This window comes from Phaenicophaeus curvirostris, chromosome 2, assembly GCF_032191515.1.
Source record: "Phaenicophaeus curvirostris isolate KB17595 chromosome 2, BPBGC_Pcur_1.0, whole genome shotgun sequence".
NCBI lineage: Eukaryota > Metazoa > Chordata > Aves > Cuculiformes > Cuculidae > Phaenicophaeus > Phaenicophaeus curvirostris.
Genome location: NC_091393.1, coordinates 58,970,958 through 58,989,753, shown reverse-complemented (window position 1 = coordinate 58,989,753; position 18,796 = coordinate 58,970,958). Strand labels below are relative to the sequence as shown.

General features: G+C 40.9%; 1 protein-coding gene across 1 annotated transcript in view; it reads left to right on the top strand.

The window, feature by feature from the left end:
• Nucleotides 1-18,796, top strand: part of LOC138717357 (apolipoprotein(a)-like) — a 122,352-nt gene that overhangs the window by 77,893 nt on the left and 25,663 nt on the right. Inside the window, exons 32-40 of the mRNA XM_069850873.1 lie at nucleotides 394-556; nucleotides 1,156-1,286; nucleotides 6,727-6,841; nucleotides 7,711-7,850; nucleotides 8,444-8,564; nucleotides 8,687-8,805; nucleotides 9,664-9,826; nucleotides 10,426-10,556; nucleotides 11,320-11,373. Of these exons, the coding sequence (XP_069706974.1) occupies nucleotides 394-556; nucleotides 1,156-1,286; nucleotides 6,727-6,841; nucleotides 7,711-7,850; nucleotides 8,444-8,564; nucleotides 8,687-8,805; nucleotides 9,664-9,826; nucleotides 10,426-10,556; nucleotides 11,320-11,373 (1,137 nt within the window). The remainder of the gene's footprint in view (nucleotides 1-393; nucleotides 557-1,155; nucleotides 1,287-6,726; nucleotides 6,842-7,710; nucleotides 7,851-8,443; nucleotides 8,565-8,686; nucleotides 8,806-9,663; nucleotides 9,827-10,425; nucleotides 10,557-11,319; nucleotides 11,374-18,796) is intronic.

The window sequence follows — 18,796 nt, the reverse complement described above, 5'->3', positions numbered from 1 at the left end:
TTTCACTAGGTAGAATATGCCTCTTTTATATCTGCACATATACCTGTACCTGTCATGGATGGGCCAGCCACTTTCACCCCAGTTTTCTTCACAATATTACCACTTGCTCACTCTCCAGCTTTGTGCTGATGAGGCTGCTAGTGCTTGGCTGTGTTGTATCCTGGATTCTGTAAAAGGGCAGATGCAAGTGCTCTTCTGGCAATCTGACTCTTTGTGAATATGTTAAAGGGGAAGGAAAAAAAGATATTTTCAGGTATTTTCTCAACCTTTTGGACTTTCCAAATACTTTGGTCTTTAAGCCTTACCTGCGAAGACCGCTGAAAAGCCTGCTTAATTATAAAACTCAAAGTACTTGTTGTTTTGGTTTTTAAAATGTTAATTTTTCTGCAATAGCAACACCCTCGCCGCCTTCTGCACCAGGCCGTCAGTGTCTGTCAGGAAGAGGAGAAGACTATCGAGGCACAATATCTATTACTGAATCGGGAAATACCTGTCAGCACTGGAGTTCTCAATCTCCTCACAGACATGCTCGCACTCCTGAAAACTATCCCTGCAAGTAAGTGAAACCTCTCCATTATTCCGTGTTCATGAGAAGTACCAAGGTATAGACTTATCTCATTTTTCTTCAACTAAGTTGCAAAGAACTTTGGTTACACCAGCTTTTGTCACCTGCTGGATTCCATCTTTTCAAAGTTTTCCCACATTTCTTTATATCCACTTCTCTGTTCATGGACACTACTGTCTCCTCTTCTGACTTTCAAGCTCTGCTTGACTGACTTTTTCCCTCTCCAATTCATTGGTTTACTGTATTGTTGCTTCAGTGACGCAATGAGAAATAGGAAAGTTAGAATTATGATATTTGCTCGCGGCTAGATCCTTCCACTCTATGTTTCTGCTGTGCTGCTCTTGGCCTCAAAGTCCTACATGAAATGCAGGCTCTTGTTTCATTCATCAATCTAGCAGATGTCAGGTTTAGCATATCCAAAACAACAGTACATTGCTATAATTCATCTAGTAAATGGCATCGGTAAACGACAGCAGTAACCAAACAGCAAATACAGCAGTAAACTAGGCAGCAAGGTACATTCCCCTGTTGTTCATAACCTTTACTAAGTTTCCATGAGAGGCTTTTCTTAGCCAGATTTTCTGTTTCAGGAGCCTAGAGGAAAACTACTGTAGAAATCCCGGTGGTGAGAAGTTGCCGTGGTGTTACACCACCAACATAACTGCCCGGTGGGAATATTGCACCATACCCTCCTGTGATGGGGCAGAGCCAGAGACCCCTGGTAAGAACAACAGGAGATGTCTGAAGGGAGGATCATCACGATTTATTTTGAAAAATCCTGAGTGACTCTGCTCAGTTGTAGCACTGCTGTCACTCTCGGTGTTGCTATGTATCAGTTAAAACCCTGGACCTGGTTTGGAGCCCAGGCTGCTACATTCAGTCTGGTGGAGAAGCGCAGAAGGTTTTAAGTCACCTACTGACCCGTCTCAGGAAAAATTGCAGTAATAGATGTCTTCTCCTTTAGTCACAGGGTGGTTCCCTCCACCTCTGTATTTTTAAATGGTCCATGGAAAAGTTAATTTGCTTTCCATGCCAGCTCCTGAAAAACTGAATCTAAAGCAAAACCTAAGATAAATTAAGAGCACTGAGCTCTAGTTGGGCTTTAGCCCTCCTGATTTTTACTCTGCACGATCTCACTTCCACTGTATAGTCCACCCAAGATGCCTGTCCCTCCTTCCAAAGTTCATAGACATTCCTGTTCTTTTTGATGTCCCTCAAGACCTCCCTGCTCAACCAAGCTGGGTTTTTTCTTCCCCAACAGCTCCTTTTGTGGAACATGGCGATGGCTTTCTCCTGAGCTGCTAGGATTTCCTTTTTGAGGAGCTCCCAGCCCTCGTGGGCTTCCTTGCCCTTAAGGACTGTCTCCCATGGGACTTTGTCAACCAGCCTTCTGAACAGTCCAAAGTCTACCCTCTGGAAGTTTAATGTGACTGTTCTGCTAATCCCCTTCCTCATCTCACCTAGGACTGAGAATTCTACCATCTCATGATCGCTTTGTCCCAGGCGATCTAACACTCTCTAACATAATCAAGCTCAAGGGTATCAAAGCACTCTCTAACATAGAGGGCTACCCCGCCTCCTCTCCTACCCTTCCTGTCCCACCTGAAGAGTCTATACCCCACCATAGCTGCACTCCAGTTATATGAGCCATCTCACCACATTTCCATGATGGCAACTACATCATAATCTCCTTGCCCTACAATAACTTCCAATTCCTCCTGCTTGTTGCCCATGCTGCGTGCATTGGTGTAAATGCACTTCAGCTGGGCTGGTGAACCCTCAGCTCTTGTAAAGGAAATAGTGTTCATTCCCAGTTGACTGGTCCGGTGTAGCCTGCTTTGTATTCTGCTCCTTCCTTTTATCCTTATTTCTCAATGAGTAATTGTTCTAAAAACTGATAAGCCTGGGCCCCCATATAATTGCACAGTATCCAAATGCTTCTCTCTGTCACCTCTGAAGTGTTTTCCTCAGCTGAGTCCAGCTGCCATCAGCTCCTTTCTTGGGCCCATCTGCTTTGTTTCTCTAGCCTAGAGTTAGCCGTCTTCCAAGACTCTACAGATATCCCACACTTTGCTGTTGGTCACAAGCTGGACTGAAACAGCTTCAAGCACAGAAGACAACCTGATAACATGGTATTACAGCACCCAACAGGACAAAAACTTGTAGAGGACTACAAGCACAATCAGCTCCACATTTTTCACATAGTCTGTAAAATAGCAGCTAATCTGGTTCCAATACTAGAATGACTCTCTTAGATGTTTACTCCAGCACCCCTAGATTTATCCCAAGCCCTCAGTACAATGCATTTTCTACCTGAAATAAGCAGAACAACAGGAAGTGGATCAGCTCACTAGGTTTTAGAAGGAACTCATTATTCTATGAACTTTTTGCCTTAAATTGCCCAAGCCAGAACTGCATGACTCAACAGCATCCATTCAAACATCTTTTCAGTCTGACATCCTCACTTGATGAGTTTATTCAAGCAGTGTGAGGTTAAATGTCTGGTAAGAAAGAACATTAGAGAGCTATCCTTTCTTAAACCTAGTTACACCATCAAATTAAAATGAACTCTTAAGTACTATTCTCAACATGTCCCGTGGCCAGAAACAGGGGCTTCTTTGGAAATTGGCCCATAAAAGGCTTGCTACAAAGACACAGTTGTCTCTGGTTTCATCCTGGGGTTGGTTGTTTTCCCTGTTACCGCCAAATACTGTGATGCTTAGTTTGATTGTTTTAAAATTTGTAAATGCATCGTGAAAACAAAATCAGAAAGAAAAGGAAAAATTGTTTTGCACTCTAGAGTTTCAGTCTTTATTGATAGCCACAAACTTAACAGGATATTTTTCATTCCATGTGACAGGGAGGCCAATATCTGGTCAGCTGTAGTTTCTGCGCTATTTTTGGTGCTGCAAGACAATTTTTGTGGAAGACAGTACAAAACAATTTGTAACACACAAGAACGGAGTAAGGGTCTTTACATGTATGGTTTTGGGTTTAGTAGGTTGTAAGTCTTACAGAAATATCAAATAAGTAGTCTTTGTCCTGAAAACTTCAGATTTCAGTGAACTGTGGGAATCAGATGGCATGTGTTCTTTCAGGCCTTCTGTGTGACTACACAGCCTATTGTGATTGCAGTTAAAAATACAGTTATGAGTGTGCCACATATAGGAAACTTAAATAACATGCACAAGAATTTCATGTATCTAATTTTAAAATATTAAAAATATAATAATTAGAAAAATGAATGATTAGATTTTATCTAGAAATTCTGGAGATATGGTCCAGCACAAAAAAATCTAGATATTATTTAATGTTAAGAATGACCATCTTATTAATTCTGGTTTTTAAGCTTTGGTTTTGCAGAATAGCCTCATTTAAATCAAATGCACTTCACAATATACAGGGGAGGAAAATATAGGATTTGGGCTTTTGTCTGCAACACGTGGCTTTAGTTTGCAAATCCTGTATCAAATGGTCTTCAATATATGAACTTGGTGAAACTTTCATCCTAATAGATATATTTCTAATATAATTAATTGACAAAAAGTATTTTCTAATTCTACTTTTTACATGTTTTATTTCTACCTTTTTATATGTGGGGGGTTTTATGTTTATTTTGTCATAGATGAGGGTTATGTGGCTCAAGTGAGTTTGACCTCCTATTCTTTTTGAAAATAGGAAGTCTGTCTTCTAGAAATGGCAGCTATATGATTTTTTATCATCTCTTTTAAAAATCTATCACCTTATGCCAGATGCAGGCAAAGGACTGGGGTTGAAGACTATTTTTGAATAATAAAATCAAGACTGAACTCTTTCTGTGAAGAGGGAAAAAGGAATGTGCTTTAATTTTGAAGTAACATAAGTTTCATTGTGTTGCTGTCTGACTTTAGTAAAACACAAGGGAGAAAATAACTCCTTTCTGATCAGTCAGACAAGTAAGATAATGCGTTAAACTTTGAATTGAATTACTACTGCTCAATGTTAAATGACCTCTTGGACATTGTCTTTAACCATTTGCTCATTGGTAGCTTTTCCAAAAACATTAATGTCTTTGAGAATATTCAGAAACTGGAAACTATAGTATCTACCAAGAGGTTAGTCTCCTTTAACAAAGAAAGGGGCGTGCAGAGGAAAAAGGAACCAGACTCTCAGCTGCTGCACTCCTTCATGGAGTCGTTTCAATAGAGCAGTTTCTAACCAAGAGTCAAGAATCAAAATAATTGCACTGTAAATATAGATGACCTCCAGAAAACTACATCCTTATTCCTCTGTTGACCTGCAAAGACTTGTAGGATAAGATAATGCTGTGTGTATAACACCGGCAAGAAGATTTTATGAAACAGTTCAATAGCTTCAGCTGGATTGCCACTGAGCATCTGAATGAGATTTTGTTCAGATATTGTAGATATAAGGAAAAACCATTTTTCACAGGGCAGGTGGGTAAGCACTGAATCACACTGGCCAGAGAGGCTGTGGAGCCTTCACTCTTACAGATATTGTCTGGACAGAGCTCTGACTGGCTTCATCCAGCTCAGAAGCTGGCCATGAATTTTACTGGGGTTTGGACCAAAGACCACTGACAGTCCTTTTCTGAAGCCTCCAGCCATCTGCCTTTTTTTCTGTATGTGACTGGTAAGTAACGTAATGTTTTGAACATAAGGTATTTTTACTATAGCCAGAGCCTGGCGGGAATTTTCCTGAATCATGACTAAGTAAAGCTAAGTAATTCTACAATTCCTCTTGTAGAAGGAAAACTGAATAGATCAATTGGCAAGTAACAAATTTTAAAGACTGAACAAATAATTTACATGTAAATAATCCATACTGATTTAACTTCCATACTGTGATGTGGATCTAGATTGTGATTCTGGCTTGGTTTTGAGACATCCTTTGGATCCACTGAGGTTAGAACCTGGATGTGAGTTCTGCAATATTCAGTGAGGAACTGTCATGACATCCTTATAAGCCTTTTGAGGTCATAGGCATGGATCTTACTTTCTTGAAGAACAGAAGCCTACCAGTAAAGGTGTGAAAAACTGTAGTTTTACACGATCAAAATGTCAAAGAAGAGGCACATCTATCTACAGGAAAAAATTATAGACTAGGTATCGTGAACATGAAAAACACAGCCTATTGTGTAGGTGTCCATTCAAATAATTATGTGTCCATTATAATGATAACATCAATTAAATCCATTGCCACAGAACAGAAAGGAAAATGTAGCTTATACTTGGGCAAATCATACTGCTGTCTCCAGCAGCTGTTGCTATCCTGATGCTTCAAGGAACTTAATATGCCCAGATTCTTTTGCAATACTATTGCTTAAAAGTAACATTATTTTTTCCAATTAAAGCAATTACTTGATGACACCTAACTGCTCATTATATTTGCATTCAAAGATAAGGAAGACAAGTGGTGTAAAATTCAGTTTTAAATTTTTTTTTCTATGGTATGTGCTATAAAAGAGAAAGCTAATCTTCTCTAGCTTATAGAAAAAGTAATAAGAATTAAAGCTAACATTTGGGAATTGTTACGCACACATCTGTTTGTAAATAGTTAACCAAAAGGACATGGGTTGAGTTTGGGGATCAAAGTTAGTTATTTGTCATCAGACAGAAAAAAAACCAAAGGTTATATAAATAATATAAATTAAACAATTTTGCTTACCTAAGCTGGTAAAATGCTATCTACGTGTATGCACAGTGATTCTGTCTTGTTTTCTTCTTCAGCAGAATTCAGGTGAATTCTCTTTCAAAGTTTGACTTTAATTACTGTGAGTAACTATAGTAACATCATAGAAGGCAGTGAAAACAGGCTGTTTGGGTTTTTTTTTCTAGTGCATATTTAAATGTTAAAAGCCTATTTTATTATTTAAATACGTTGTATATTGCCGAAGGAACAGGTTGTGTTACACTTATTTCTCTGGAATTCTCATTTGGAAGTTTTTTGGCTTTTATATAAATTTTTCGATGCTAATTAATTCAACTTAGACATCAGGTAACTAGTAGGTTTTTGCAATGTGAGCTGTCTAGTTTGGATAGTATAAGAAAGTAAAAATATAACCAACTATTTAAATTTATTAGCATGAAAATCGATTTTGTATATGCTAAAATACAATGGACATCTCATGATACAGATTAATTAAGCATATTTCATTTCAGTTTATCTTCTAGAATGCAAGGAGGGAATAGGGGCAGACTACAGAGGAACAGAAGCTAAAACCCAAAAAGGTGTGCCATGCCAGAAGTGGTCTGATACTGCCCCTCATAAACCCAAGTAAGGCCTTTTTGTATACATGCATGTTTTTCTGAAATTTTGCTAAGGATTTCTATCTGCTAACTAGTTTCATAAGCAATTTCTTTGGTGTTCAAAATCTCCTTATAAAGACTCCTTATAATTTCCTACACTAGAATAAAATAATTCTCTAATCAGAGTTGTAACTCACAGATGTGAAATGACAGCTACATGATCAAGAGGGACATTGTCAAACTTGCCAGTTGTTTTTAAGTTTTGTTATTCTCAAATGAGTAAAATGCTCAATAAGGAAACACTGGCTTTGCCGAAATAAGAATGTTCCACTAATCTCCTCAGGGCAAGAACTTCTTTTGGCTAAACGTATAATGTGGTAGAAACAAAGATACATCATTTGGCAGATGAGGTAAAAGTACATCATTTTATCAGTGAATCCACAGGAAATTAACAGAGCAGTATTTCTTGTATTTAAAGGAAAACACCCTGGGTTTATTTAGTAAACTCATATTGAGATGGCTAGTGTTCAGGTTACAGAGAACTCTCCCATTTCAGCAAATATATTCTCGTTGCATCTCCCAGGGCACATGCCCCAGAGGAGATTTTCCTCTGCATGATAAAATGAACCTCAGCAGAGCATACATTGCTGGAAACTGAGCAGCTGGAGTAAATGCAAGTATTAAAGATACGACTGGCCTTTGAGGCACCACATTTCCTGAGGCCTATAGCTATGGCACCTCTAACTCTTTAGCAAAGGCACACAGTAGCAACTGGGGAACTTCTAATGAACAGCATCTACAAAATGATCCTCAGATAAAGATTTCATTTTTAGAGTCTTCATCTGAACAGCTGGGACATTTTGCTTATTCTCTAATCCCATTTCAATTCCATTTCAGTTACACACCTGAAAAATATCCCAATGCGGGACTGGAGGAAAACTACTGCAGAAATCCTGATGGGGGTGTAAAGGGACCCTGGTGTTACACAACAGATCCTGCTACCAGATTTGACTACTGTAACATCCCAGAGTGTGAAGGTCAGGATACTTATGTCAATTTCTTGAACTTATTGGAAGGTGTGCTGAAGAATGTGAAGTTATTCAGATAGTTTTATTTTTAATCAAGTATTAGTTCCATACTTGAGTTTAATTCAAACTGAAATTTTCCAAAGATGTTTTCAACGCTAACAAGGAAGATAATAAAATACTCCCAAATCAGCTATATAAAGTCTTGTTTCTTCCATAGATAATAATATATGAGTGTATTCACAGCTCATATTCCTAGAATAGAATCAAAAATAGTACAAAAAAAAAGTACAAAAATCAAGAAAACATGACAGCATAGATTTTCACTTACAGCTTAGTAGTTTAAATTTAACTCTTTTAAAATCTATAGTCCCTAATGTTGGTTTGTTTGCTTTTTTTTAATGGAATACTGTGAATGTAATCAGCTAGTTGAAGTCACCTTACCAAGAAAAATAAGCTTTCACTTTGACCCAAAAAAAAGACTTTCCTTCAGCCCTGAGCGCTGGTCAGGCTCTTGAGTTTCACCTGATACAAGTATTTATGGAGCAGTTCCTCAAGGAATGTCTGTCTCTCTTGTCTGTCCTCATTCTATCCTGTTCTTACAGTAGAGTGCATGCACTGCAGTGGAGAAAACTACCGTGGAACAATTGCAACAACAGTGTCTGGGCTTGAGTGCCAGAGCTGGGCCTCCCAGAAACCTCACTCTCATGGATACCACCCAGATAGGTGAGTCAAACTCTGTGAAGGTTTGTTTATCATCAGAAGTGGCCTGAAGACCACTCTGTCCCAGGCAGGATAATTGTTTCAGTCACTAGCAACATTTTTTTTAATTTATGATTGCTGTTCAGTTTTCCAGAGAAGGACTTGAGGATGAATTATTGCCGTAATCCTGATGGTGAACCTCGGCCCTGGTGTTTCACTACCAGCCCAACTACACGCTGGGAATATTGTGATGTTCCTCGTTGCAGTGAGTCTGACTTCTAGACACAAAGAAATCTAGATAGCTTCCATTCAGGGTGATGTAAGGAGCTAGAACAAATAGAAGAGGCCCCAAAGATAAAAGAAAGAAGAAAAGACTTGACTTTCATGCCAAGGGAAAAAATAATGAACCTTGAAATGAACTTCTGATAGCTCGTTTGAGGCCACACATTACAGTCACTGGCATTTCTAATGGTTTTGCCTGGAACACATCTCCATTCCTTGATGTGTTTTTCCATGACCAGGCATTCAGCAGTTGTGATGTTTCTTCTGATAGTCCTCTTTTGATGTGAAACAGTTTGACTCTTCCTGAAAATCTTCTGGCTCTTGTTTTATTCTTCTCATTAAATTCTCCACATTTTCAATTCCCTTTCCCCCAGAGGCATGTCCTTGCTACAGTACTTTTCCTTGGGACTTCTCACCAGACCTCATCCTTGCTGTCTCTGGCTTTCACTAGATAGAATATGCCTCTTTTATATCTGCACATATACCTGTACCTGTCATGGATGGGCCTGCCACTTTCACCCCAGTTTTCTTCACAATATTACCACTTGCTCACTCTCCAGCTTTGTGCTGATGAGGCTGCTAGTGCTTGGCTGTGTTGTATCCTGGCTTCTGTAAAAGGGCAGATGCAAGTGCTCTTCTGGCAATCTGACTCTTTGTGAATATGTTAAAGGGGAAGGAAAAAAAGATATTTTCAGGTATTTTCTCAACCTTTTGGACTTTCCAAATACTTTGGTCTTTAAGCCTTACCTGCGAAGACCGCTGAAAAGCCTGCTTAATTATAAAACTCAAAGTACTTGTTGTTTTGGTTTTGGTTTTTAAAATGTTAATTTTTCTGCAATAGCAACACCCCCGCCGCCTCCTGCACCAGGGCGTCAGTGTCTGTCAGGAAGAGGAGAAGACTATCGAGGCACGATATCTGTTACTGAATCGGGAAATACCTGTCAGCACTGGAGTTCTCAATCTCCTCACAGACATGCTCGCACTCCTGAAAACTATCCCTGCAAGTAAGTGAAACCTCTCCATTATTCCGTGTTCATGAGAAGTACCAAGGTATAGACTTATCTCATTTTTCTTCAACTAAGTTGCAAAGAACTTTGGTTACACCAGCTTTTGTCACCTGCTGGATTCCATCTTTTCAAAGTTTTCCCACATTTCTTTATATCCACTTCTCTGTTCATGGACACTACTGTCTCCTCTTCTGACTTTCAAGCTCTGCTTGACTGACTTTTTCCCTCTCCAATTCATTGGTTTACTGTATTGTTGCTTCAGTGACGCAATGAGAAATAGGAAAGTTAGAATTATGATATTTGCTCGCGGCTAGATCCTTCCACTCTATGTTTCTGCTGTGCTGCTCTTGGCCTCAAAGTCCTACATGAAATGCAGGCTCTTGTTTCATCCATCAATCTAGCAGATGTCAGGTTTAGCATATCCAAAACAACAGTACATTGCTATAATTCATCTAGTAAATGGCATCGGTAAATGACAGCAGTAACCAAACAGCAAATACAGCAGCAAACTAGGCAGCAAGGTACATTCCCCTGTTGTTCATAACCTTTACTAAGTTTCCATGAGAGGCTTTTCTTAGCCAGATTTTCTGTTTCAGGAGCCTAGAGGAAAACTACTGTAGAAATCCCGATGGTGAGAAGATGCCGTGGTGTTACACCACCAACATAACTGCCCGGTGGGAATATTGCACCATACCCTCCTGTGATGGGGCAGAGCCAGAGACCCCTGGTAAGAACAACAGGAGATATCTGAAGGGAGGATCATCACGATTTATTTTGAAAAATCCTGAGTGACTCTGCTCAGTTGTAGCACTGCTGTCACTCTCGGTGTTGCTATGTATCAATTAATACCCTGGACCTGGTTTGGAGCCCAGGCTGCTACGTTCATTCTGGTGGAGAAGCTCAGAAGGTTTTAAGTCACCTACTGACCCGTCTCAGGAAAAATTGCAGTAATAGATGTCTTCTCCTTTAGTCACAGGGTGGTTCCCTCCACCGCTATATTTTTAAATGGTCCATGGAAAAGTTAATTTGCTTTCCATGCCAGCTCCTGAAAAACTGAATCTAAAGCAAAACCTAAGATAAATTAAGAGCACTGAACCAGGACTCCATAAAAAGCAATCAAAAGAAAAATCTCCTCACAAAAGGCAAGCTTGTTCCTCACATAGAACTGTGGCAAAGCCACAGACATTTTCCTACCCTGGAAAAGTTTTCATCCCATGTGAACTATTTGTATCGTTAGCTGAAATACATCCTCATGCATGACAGTGAAATTGATGTACAAGTGCTTTTAATCTAGCATATCATGAAATTATTACAAACATTTTTGGAAATCCTCCTTTTGATCTACAGTCCAAGACAGAATCTGTTACAGAGAGCGTGCTGTGGTGGTCAGTGAAGTATTTTGGCTTGCTTTTTTCTGTTGGCTTTCTATACTCATGTATAAATATCAAAGTATTAAGATGCAAGGGACTGGTTTCTGTTATTCACTACAGCTGTTGATGTGCCTGAGCAGGCTCAAATTACTGAGGAGTGCTATCACGGCAATGGTGTGATCTCGTGTCACTATTGTTCCTTTTGCATCCAATAGGGAATGAATACCTCCTTGAATATAGCCACAGATCCTGGCCTGATTGGCACCCAGAGCAAGGGAAAAAGAGTGTAAAAAGCAAACTTGAATACCTTCGGAACCTGTTGAGCACAATGTTTCCTGGAGCACATTAAAAGCTTTCTGCAATCTGGCACTTTCTTTCTACTCCTCATCGACTATTGCTTTTGTAAATTCTGCCAGTAGCGTTGTTCCTTCGAAAAACATTAGCACAAATTCTCTGTAATAAGTGACCAAATCCAAAAACTGCTGCTGCTTCTCTTGGTGCCTGTAAGGCATTCTCCAGTTCCTATAGGCTTTGCCAAATGGAAATTTCACAGTTTTGATACTGCCTTTCTTGTAGACACTGAACTGCACCTGCTGTGGTTCTGCCAACCTAGCTGAGACCATTGACTGCAGAGGTTTTGTACAGTCTGCCTGTGGTTCACAGATCACAGCAGCACAGATGTGTGCAGCTACATACTCCTCGTGGAACCCAACAACTCCCTCATTTGTTACTGAAATGCTGCTGCTGTTTCACATATACCAAAGGCTATTGTTCTTGATTTCAAGTTTCAAAAAAGGCCATTCTCCTCGGATGCTCTTCTCAGAGTACCTGTCAGTACTATTTGGATAGATTTGGGGTGACCATCAGGGTAGCTATTCCTGGGCTCTCTAATAAACATGACAATTTTCGTTTCACCATGCATTCTGTTTGGAAATTGCATTTCTTTCCTCAAAATCCATGTGATTTATTAGCAGCACATTCTCTTGCTACAGGATGTTTTCAGGGGCTGAAAACTCTCTTTGACCTGGTTCTGCAGTTGTTTTGAGTGTTTTCTGGGTGTCTTTTTGTGTCTTGGTAGGTTTTTTTTTATCTTTGATGAGAATACAGTCTGGAAATCCCACATTATTTTCTCCAGCTGAGAAAATGACTGCAGTTTTAGCTGTTCTCTTGCAGCATGGGAATTCTTTATTTACTATGAGTTATCTGCATGGTTTTGGCATGTAATTATGCACTACTTGTGGCAAGGATTGTTGCATTTTTCAGTCTTTCAGTGTGTCTAACTAATATACCTATTTTTATATTTATCTATTTTTATATTTACAGTGCAACTCACTAGGACTGTGTAAATACATTGTCATAGAAATTAGGGACATGGACCTGACATAACAGGTGCAATTGATAAAACTGCTCAGTAAATTTTCCATGTTTTCTAATGAAAAATTTCCTGATCCAAGCTCAGTGCTGTGTCCAGAAAATACAAGCTGCGGAATATAATGGCAAGGTCTTTTTGCATAGGTACAGAAAAATTATTAAAGAATAAAGGATCTCTATATAACATCTATTAATCTTGAACCATCATCAACAAAGAAGATATTATTGTACGTTATACTTGCACACATAAACACATATGCTCACACATGAACACACACACACACAAAATCTGCCAAAATATTAAAGTAGATCTGAAGGTTATGTTCTCACCTCACTGACATGTTGTTGAAAATCTCATTGACTTAGGTTGCTTGAAATGATCCCACTCCATGCAGCCTTGAATGGAATATAACAGCATCATTGCTACCTTGCCATTTTTAGCATTTTGTTTCAGTAAGAATAAACTGGTTAAAACATCCTTCCTTTATACAAGTTACTGAGTTAATAACAAGCACAGAAATAAACCTACATGTATGTGACAAATGGAAATTCCACTGGCAATCTTAATACATACATTACGTGGAAAATGGACATTGTTTTTCCCTCTCTTCTGTAGCTGTCATAGAAGCAAGGAGCTATAAATGTTCATCCTATTTCACTGACATTTCTAGACAGGCCATTTCATCACTAGCTGTAACCATTGGTAAACAACACGCTGCTGCAGGGATCGTTGTACATAACTGTCTAAGTGTGTTGACAAATACCAAAACAGCACTGAACAAACACCACGCATTTGCTGGGGGCATTTGGGCAATTGTTGAATAAAATGCAAATTCTCTCCACAAATTCTCTTCTCTGCTTTTCTAACCAGAAGTGGAAAAGCAGCTATTCTGCTCTTCTGTTCTACATTCTTCTGCTAAGTAGCCATCACCCTCATCCGAGGACTCCCCAGTAACTCCAAATATTTTGAACAGACACTCACTATCTTATAGACTCTTCTAAGAAGAAAATCTAATTAAAAGGAAAAATAGACATACCGGTTGAATTTGGGCCCTGTTGCGTGCTGCTCTTCCATTTCAGTTGCACAGTCCCACACATAAGGACTGACTAGCACTCACAGGCAGGGTGGTGGTTGCCGTACATTAGGAGAATTAAAAAATCAAGAAACAATAGGGTTGCTTGCAAGACACTTGCTCCCACTGACAGAAACATGGAATAGGCTACAGCCGATCAGCGCAGTGGTTTTGCTGAACCGTTTCCTAAAGCACTACACTAGTGCTGGGCGTTACATGCTGGGACACTCGAGCAGGACTCAAAGCTGCCCACCAGGTTAGGCTGCTATAAACCATTCTTAACTTAGTTACGGTTTCTCCAAAGCTCTCTGTCTACGAAATGGAGAAAGCTTTTGCCACCCTACCTGGCGGTGATGTGATGAATTTGTCCCTCATGTACAAAGAGTTCTAGCACACATTGTGCTAAACACCATGGCTCCTGAACTGGGCATTATTTCTAGATATTTACAGATGAATTCACACCTCACCTCCATGCTTTTAAGGCTGGAAAAGGACTGCATTTTCTCTTAATCACCTGTAGTAAAGGCTGCAGATTCTCTATTGCGTAAGTGCTCTTCTCGGCTCTGTTAAAGGCAATTGCATGGTCCATGTTTATTCAGATTTTATTTCAGCAACACAGAAACACAAGTAGTTAATTCTTTAGATCTTTCAGCTATAAAGATGACACTCAGCTTCCTCGCTTCCCAACCTCTCCGCTTCTCATATGCTTGTCTCACTTTATGCTGCTGATTTCTTATGTTTAGCAGAAGCCTGAACAAATTACAATCTTAAATCCCAAAACTTTCACAGCTGAAAAAACATCCTGTGTTACCTCACTGTCATAATTGCTTTCCTTTCCTCGGATACACTAGTGTCCATGGCCAGAAACTGCCATAGAAAGATGAGCTTATCCACCAGGTCTTCTGCCCTATGAGTGCCTTCATGCGTAGAGCAGGGACAGAATTTGGTTTTAACTTGGCTGTCTTTTTCCTTCCTGAACACCTTCCCACATTACCACAGCACATCCTGTTGTTAGAAGTCATCCACGTTATTCCTTTGCTTTCGCTGCCCAAAGTTCCCTCTGTCTCTGTGAATCAGGACTATGTAAATCTCTTTTGTCACTTGTTCTGGTTGTCTTTGAAAAGAAAAATACCTTCCTTATTTCCCAGCAACTCGTGTATCTCTGCCATAGCATTACCCTTTGGGGCTCTTGTATGAGCACCTTCAGTTCACTATTACTCCAGTCTTGCAGCCGTGCCTTCTCTTAGAGCTGCCTTTTGAGATTTTCCCCTTCAACTTACTGAATCTTACTTTTGTTCCTTTCTCATTTTGGCAAATAACTGATATCTATGTAGTTGTTTTCTGCCTTTTTCAATTCTGAAATTTAGGGAAATTACATTTAGGTGAATTTATTTAATAAGGTGTGACTCGTGTTCTGACATTGTTTGCAATTTCTTTTGCAGGGGATTTTTCTGAGCTTACAGTAAACCCAATTTCAAGGGTCAACTTCTATTTAAAAAGCCTCCTACTGTTGTTTATATTTTAACCACTGTGCTAACTAATGTACCCTGACTCTGAAATAAGACCTGATAAACTTCCACCTATCGTAGGCCTCACAATGGTCAAACAAATGAGAACAAACACCACAAGACCAGAACTGGGGAAAGATTTAGATACTACGTGGATCAATGAAGGAAAAGAGGCACAAAAGAAGATAGACAAGTCAACAGTTTACAAGAGATCCTTCCAAGCAGGATGTCTTGAGAGGTCTCATCTTTGCCACAAGACAGCAATGAGGAGTGCCAGTCCGGACTTTTCTCCATTTTTGACATTTTCTTGTGGAAAACACACAGAATCATCATTTTTGTATGAGGATCAGTTGTTGACAATATCCCCAAGTCTAGTTTTCCAAGATCGGATCCATTAAGATAGAGATGGAAATTGTATCTCTAAATCTACATTGTCACCTTTGAAAGAAATGGTACCACAAGTTTTCTTTCCTTTCTTCAGAGATAAATCAGGAGAGTCCACACCGAAGCATGTACATTTTAAGCAGGTTCAATAGCGATGAGACTGAGAGAAGAACCTTGTCCTGAGCCAGAACCAAGTTAAAAGTGGCAACTGAGGGAAAAAGTGTGGGCCTTTAGCACAAGGAAAGCTTGAAATAGAGTCCTTGCTTATATGCTACATATAGATGTTCCCAGGCTATCCTGAACATGTTAGCACACTTGTGGCTACACCAGTTAGCTCCTTTGGTTTTGAAAAACTGTGGGAAAAGCTAACTGATTAAAATCTCTAAAATACAGTGTTCACCAAAGAGTTTTACAAACTCAACTAAAACTTCAGACTTTTCAAGCCTCTCCCATGTAGGAGAAACAGCTACATGTAACCCACATACACAGCTTTTTCCTTACACTTTAATCAGCAGATGATAATGCAGCAGCCCAGTGAATATGTCAGTGGAAATGGAGGATATGGAAGGATGGGGAATGTGCCAGAGGTGCTAGGGAGGGCAGGACTGTACAGAAAATAAATTTTGCATTGGAGTAAGAAAAAACACTCTCTGAGAATTTCTAGTAGGATGGAGGCATGGGGACAGGAGAGAAGATGCTGGCTGTGTCTGGGGACAAGGGAGTGACCAAGGGAGTCAAGAGTTGTGGAGAAGGAGAGAGAGAACCTAGGATCTGGGGTGAAAATTGAAAAGGGGGTTAAGATTTTTAAAACCACATGGGCCTAAATCAGACTTAAGTAGCTCTCACACAGAATCACAGAATTACTAGACTGGAAAAGACCCACCGGATCATTGAGTCCAACCATTCCTATCAATCACTAAGCCATGCCCCTCAGGAATTCATCTACCTGTCCCTTAAACATCAACAGGGAAGGTGACTCAACCACCTCCCTGGGCAGCCTGTTCCAGCGCCCAATGACCCTTTCCATGAAAAATTTTTTTCTGATGTCCAGCCTGAACTTCCCCCGGTGGAACTTGAGGCCATTCCTTCTTGTCCTGTCCCCAGTCACCTGGGAGAAGAGGCCAGCTTTCCAGCCAGACTTCTCCTAGTCTGTAGCACTGCACAGGGTTGTTGCACTCCAGGTGTAGGACCTGGCATTTGGCCTTGTTAAACCTCATGCCATTGGACTCTGCCAAGCGGTCCAGCCTGTTCAGATCCCTTTGCAGAGCCTCCCTATCATCCAGCAGATCGACACTTCCACCCAGCTTAGTGTCACCTGCAAACTTGCTAAGGGTGCACTCAATGCCTTCATCCAGGTCATTGATAAAGACATTGAACAGGGCTGGACCCAGCACTGAGCCCTGGGGAACCCCTCTTGTCACTGGCCTCCACCTGGAGTTAACTCCATTTCCCACCACTCTCTGGGCCCGGCCATGCAACCAGTTTTCCACCCAGGAGAGGGCGACCTGGTTAGTAAGACCTGCCTTTTGTGAACCCGTGCTGACTGGGCCTGATCACCCGGTTCTCTTGCATGTGCTTCATGATAGCACTCAAGTACCACCTGTTCCATGACTTTCCCTGGCACTGAGGTCAGACTGACAGGCCTGTAGTTCCCTGGGTCCTCCCTGCGACCCTTCTTGTAGATGGGCACAACATCAGCCAGCCTCCAGTCCAGTGGAACCTCCCCAGCCAGCCAGGACTGCTGGAAGATGATGGAAAGGGGTTTGGCAAGCACATCAGTCAACTCTCTCAATACTCTTGGATGGATCCCATCTAGCTTCACAGACTTGTGGGTGTCTAGCTGGGCAAGCAAGTCTCTAACTGCCTCCTCTTGGAGCATGGGAGATTTGTTCTGCTCCTCTAACTCCTGCATATGTACACACAGGGAACAACTTTCCTTACTATTAAAGACTGAGGCAAAGAAGGCATCAAGCACCTCAGCCTTGTCCTCATCTCATGTCACTATTTTTCCATTTGCGTGCAATAGGGACTGAATATTCTCCTTGGTCATCCTTTTATTGTTAATGCATTTATAGAAAGATTTTTTGTTATCTTTCACCAACTTGGCCAAGCTGAGCTCTAGTTGGGCTTTAGCCTTCCTGATTTTTACTCTGCACGATCCCACTTCCTCTGTGTAGTCCACCCAAGATGCCTGTCCCTCCTTCCAAAGTTCATAGACATTCCAGTTCTTTTTGATGTCCCTCAAGATCTCCCTGCTCAACCAAGCTGGTTTTTTTTTTTCCCCAACAGCTCCTTTTCTGGAACATGGGGATGGCTTTCTCCTGAGCTGCTAGGATTTCCTTTTTGAGGAGCTCCCAGCCCTCGTGGGCTCCCTTGCCCTTAAGGACTGTCTCCCATGGGACTTTGTCAACCAGCCTTCTGAACAGTCCAAAGTCTGCCCTCTGGAAGTTTAATGTGACTGTTCTGCTAATCCCCTTCCTCATCTCACCTAGGACTGAGAATTCTACCATCTCATGATTGCTTTGTCCCAGGCGTCCTCCAACCATAGCATCCCCCACAAGGCCTTCTCTGTTCACAAAGAGCAGGTCCAGGAGGGCACCTTCCCTTGTCGGCTCACTCACCAGTTGTGTGAGGAAATTGTCTTCCACACACTCCAGGAACCTCCTCGACTGCTTCCTTTCTGCTGTATTGTACTTCCAGCAGATATCCAGAAGATTGAAGTCTCCCATAAGGGCAAGAGCTAGCAATCTTGAGACTACTCCCAGTTGTTTATAGAAGAGCTCATCAGCTGCTTCTTCTTGGCTGGATGGTCTATAACAGACTCCCATCACAGTATCCACCTTCTTGTGGGCTCCTCTAATTTTAACCCACAGGCACTCGATCCCATCATCGCCATAATCAAGCTCAAGGGTATCAAAGCACTCTCTAACATAGAGGGCTACCCCACCTCCTCTCCTGCCCTTCCTGTCCCACCTGAAGAGTCTATACCCCACCATAGCTGCACTCCAGTTATACGAGCCATCCCACCACGTTTCCATGATGGCAACTACATCATAATCTCCTTGCCCTACAATAACTTCCAATTCCTCCTGCTTGTTGCCCATGCTGCGTGCATTGGTGTAAATGCACTTCAGCTGGGCTGGTGAACCCTCAGCTCTTGTAAAGGAAATAGTGTTCATTCCCAGTTGACTGGTCCGGTGTAGCCTGCTTTGTATTCTGCTCCTTCCTTTTATCCTTATTTCTCAATGAGTAATTGTTCTA